Source organism: Sinocyclocheilus anshuiensis, unplaced genomic scaffold (assembly GCF_001515605.1).
Source record: "Sinocyclocheilus anshuiensis isolate Anshui unplaced genomic scaffold, SAMN03320099.WGS_v1.1 scaffold264, whole genome shotgun sequence".
Taxonomy (NCBI): Eukaryota; Metazoa; Chordata; class Actinopteri; order Cypriniformes; family Cyprinidae; genus Sinocyclocheilus; species Sinocyclocheilus anshuiensis.
In genome coordinates, this window is record NW_015554061.1 from 142751 (window position 1) to 145062 (window position 2312).

At 37.7% G+C, this 2312-nt stretch overlaps 1 protein-coding gene across 1 annotated transcript; it reads left to right on the forward strand.

Annotated features, from left to right (window-relative positions):
* Positions 1-325: 325 nt before the first annotated feature.
* On the forward strand, positions 326-1900 carry LOC107668571 (CCR4-NOT transcription complex subunit 6-like). The gene is made up of 3 exons (XM_016460505.1): positions 326-402; positions 1474-1595; positions 1709-1900. The coding sequence occupies exons 2-3, from the start codon at positions 1484-1486 to the stop codon at positions 1897-1899; spliced, it is 303 nt and encodes a 100-aa protein (XP_016315991.1). The 5' UTR covers positions 326-402; positions 1474-1483; the 3' UTR covers position 1900.
* The last annotated feature ends 412 nt before the right edge of the window (positions 1901-2312 follow it).

Consider the following 2312-nt stretch of genomic DNA (forward strand, 5'->3'; position numbering starts at 1 on the left):
CCCCCCCCCCCCCTCATTCACTGCAAATGATCTACATCAATAACATACACATTCAGAACATGTTCCATCCAAAACTTATAGACAACATTAAGAATGAAATGGTAGAATAAGAATGACTGCGTCTCAAATTCTAACGAGCTGCATACCAAGACAACATTTTTGAGCACCACAGATGCGTTCTGTGTAGGCAGCTCTCTAGGGTTTGAGACTGGAACAGACAGCTCGATATGGGCACATGGACCCTTGTTTTGGAGAGCAGCACAACAGCTGCACAACAGCTGCACAAAAACCTTCCGCCATGATGCTGCGCTGCTTCCCGTAGCTGCACAGCCGACACGAACGAATTAATTAACGCCGAAGCGAGACACACAGCTGACTTCAGGAGTTGTTATGCTACTGAAGGTAATTCTGAAATATTCTAAAGAGTTCCTGCTGACATGAGTCCCCGTTTGGGTTTGTTTCCAAGTTAGCTATAGCTACATAGCCTCTCTTTGTTCATATGCAGAGAATATTATATAAAATTGTTATTTTTTAAAACATGTGCACCGTATTTCCTAAATATTGTATTGAACATATACAAGTGTTAATCGAGATAAATCTTTTAGAAGGCTGCACCTTTAGCAGCCTGTGGTTAATGCTGATAGCATGTCAGGTTAACTTAGCTTTGGGAAAATATTACTTCTTCAGTAAACAGACGCAGTGGATGCTTATTACTTTTACATGTGTATGATTAACATGATATTTCATGTTATGTCACTTTGTGGAGGACGCATTTTAGAGTATTGATGAGTTTAATTGGGTCATTAGCATAGCACAGAGCTAGTTGTTTATTAGCTTGCGTGCTTTGTTGCATTTCTACCTTCTGTTTTCTTTGACATGCACAACATCGTATAAATAGGATAATTAAATATTATTTGACTTGTTTCTAGTCTAATTAGCGTTGTAGTGGGTGTGTTTAGGTCTTAAAAAGAGCTAACGTTAGTAGTTGTCAAGTTACGTTTGTTTTGACAGTTCCAGTTAGCCAGGTCATTTATCTGCCGGTTTATTTGTTACTTTTAATTATATGCTTGTTATATAAAGTAAGACATTTGGGAAAACATTTTTACGTTTTAAATAGTTATGTATCCGTGGTCTCACTAAAATATTTAGCTGCAAAAACAGTTTTCAACGTTGATAATAATAAGAAATGTCTTTAAACAAAATCAGCATATTAGAATGATTCATAGATTGATAGTTTTTGATTGCTTGCAAGACAGCAGCAACAATCTCTACACAACATCCAGCATATATAGACTATATGCTATATAGTCCTAGTATTCGCATGTGCACTTTATGCATATTATACTCAGAAAATAAACGGGTGTAAATTGTGTTCTTGTTTGGATTGTAAACAGGCTTTGAGATGTCTGAATCATGTCATGCAAATATTTTTGTCTCGTTATATAAATCTGATTAAGTATTTGTCCCTTACAGTGGTCTAGGGATGCCCACAGAGAAATATGACCCGCCTGATTTCAGGCGGATGTACACTATCATGTCCAGTGAGGAGGCAAACAGTGGGAAAAAATCCATCTGGGATGGGCTTGAAATAATTGGTATGTCTCAAAGTAAACCCTCTGATAGAAATCTCAACTTCAGATCACTTCTGCAATGAAGTGAAACATATTAACAAAAGAGATATTTTTATTAATGTTTGTTTATGTCTCAGGTAATGTTCGGAGTCTCAGCTCGGGCCTTTGGTCGCTCACTCACCTCACTGCTCTGCATCTCAGTGACAACTCCCTGTCACGCATCCCACCTGAAATTGCCAAGCTGCACAACCTTGTGTTCTTGGACCTGTCATCCAATAAGATCAGGAGCCTGCCAGCAGAGCTTGGCAACATGGTGTCTCTCAGGTGAGCTACTTGGAGCAAAAGCTGCGTTATTCTTTCCATGGATCATTTGTTCCATTTAATGTGTTTACAATACAGGGGGGAAAAATGGAAAAAGTTCCTTAAAGGGGTCATATGATGTTGCTAAAAAGAACATTATTTTGTGTATTTGGTGTAATGAAATGTGTTTAGGCGGTTTAAGGTTAAAAAAACACATTATTTTCCACATACTGTACATCAGGGTTCCTCTATGAGTTTTCGCCGAGGGCCGAATTCTGCCAACAATACCCAGCCAAGGGCCACTGACCTCTATCTATCTATCTATATATATATATATATATGTATGTATGTATATAGATGTATGTATGTATATATGTGTATGTATATAGATGTATGTATATATATACACATACATACATACATATACAGTGGGTACGGAAA

What these genes read in the sequence shown, in the direction of transcription:
- LOC107668571 (XM_016460505.1), top strand. Translation starts at nt 1,484, where the DNA reads ATGCCCACAGAGAAATATGACCCGCCTGATTTCAGGCGGATGTACACT. An exon ending in GGATGGGCTTGAAATAATTG is followed by an intron (nt 1,596 to 1,708) that starts GTATGTCTCAAA and finishes TTTATGTCTCAG; the next exon opens with GTAATGTTCGGAGTCTCAGC.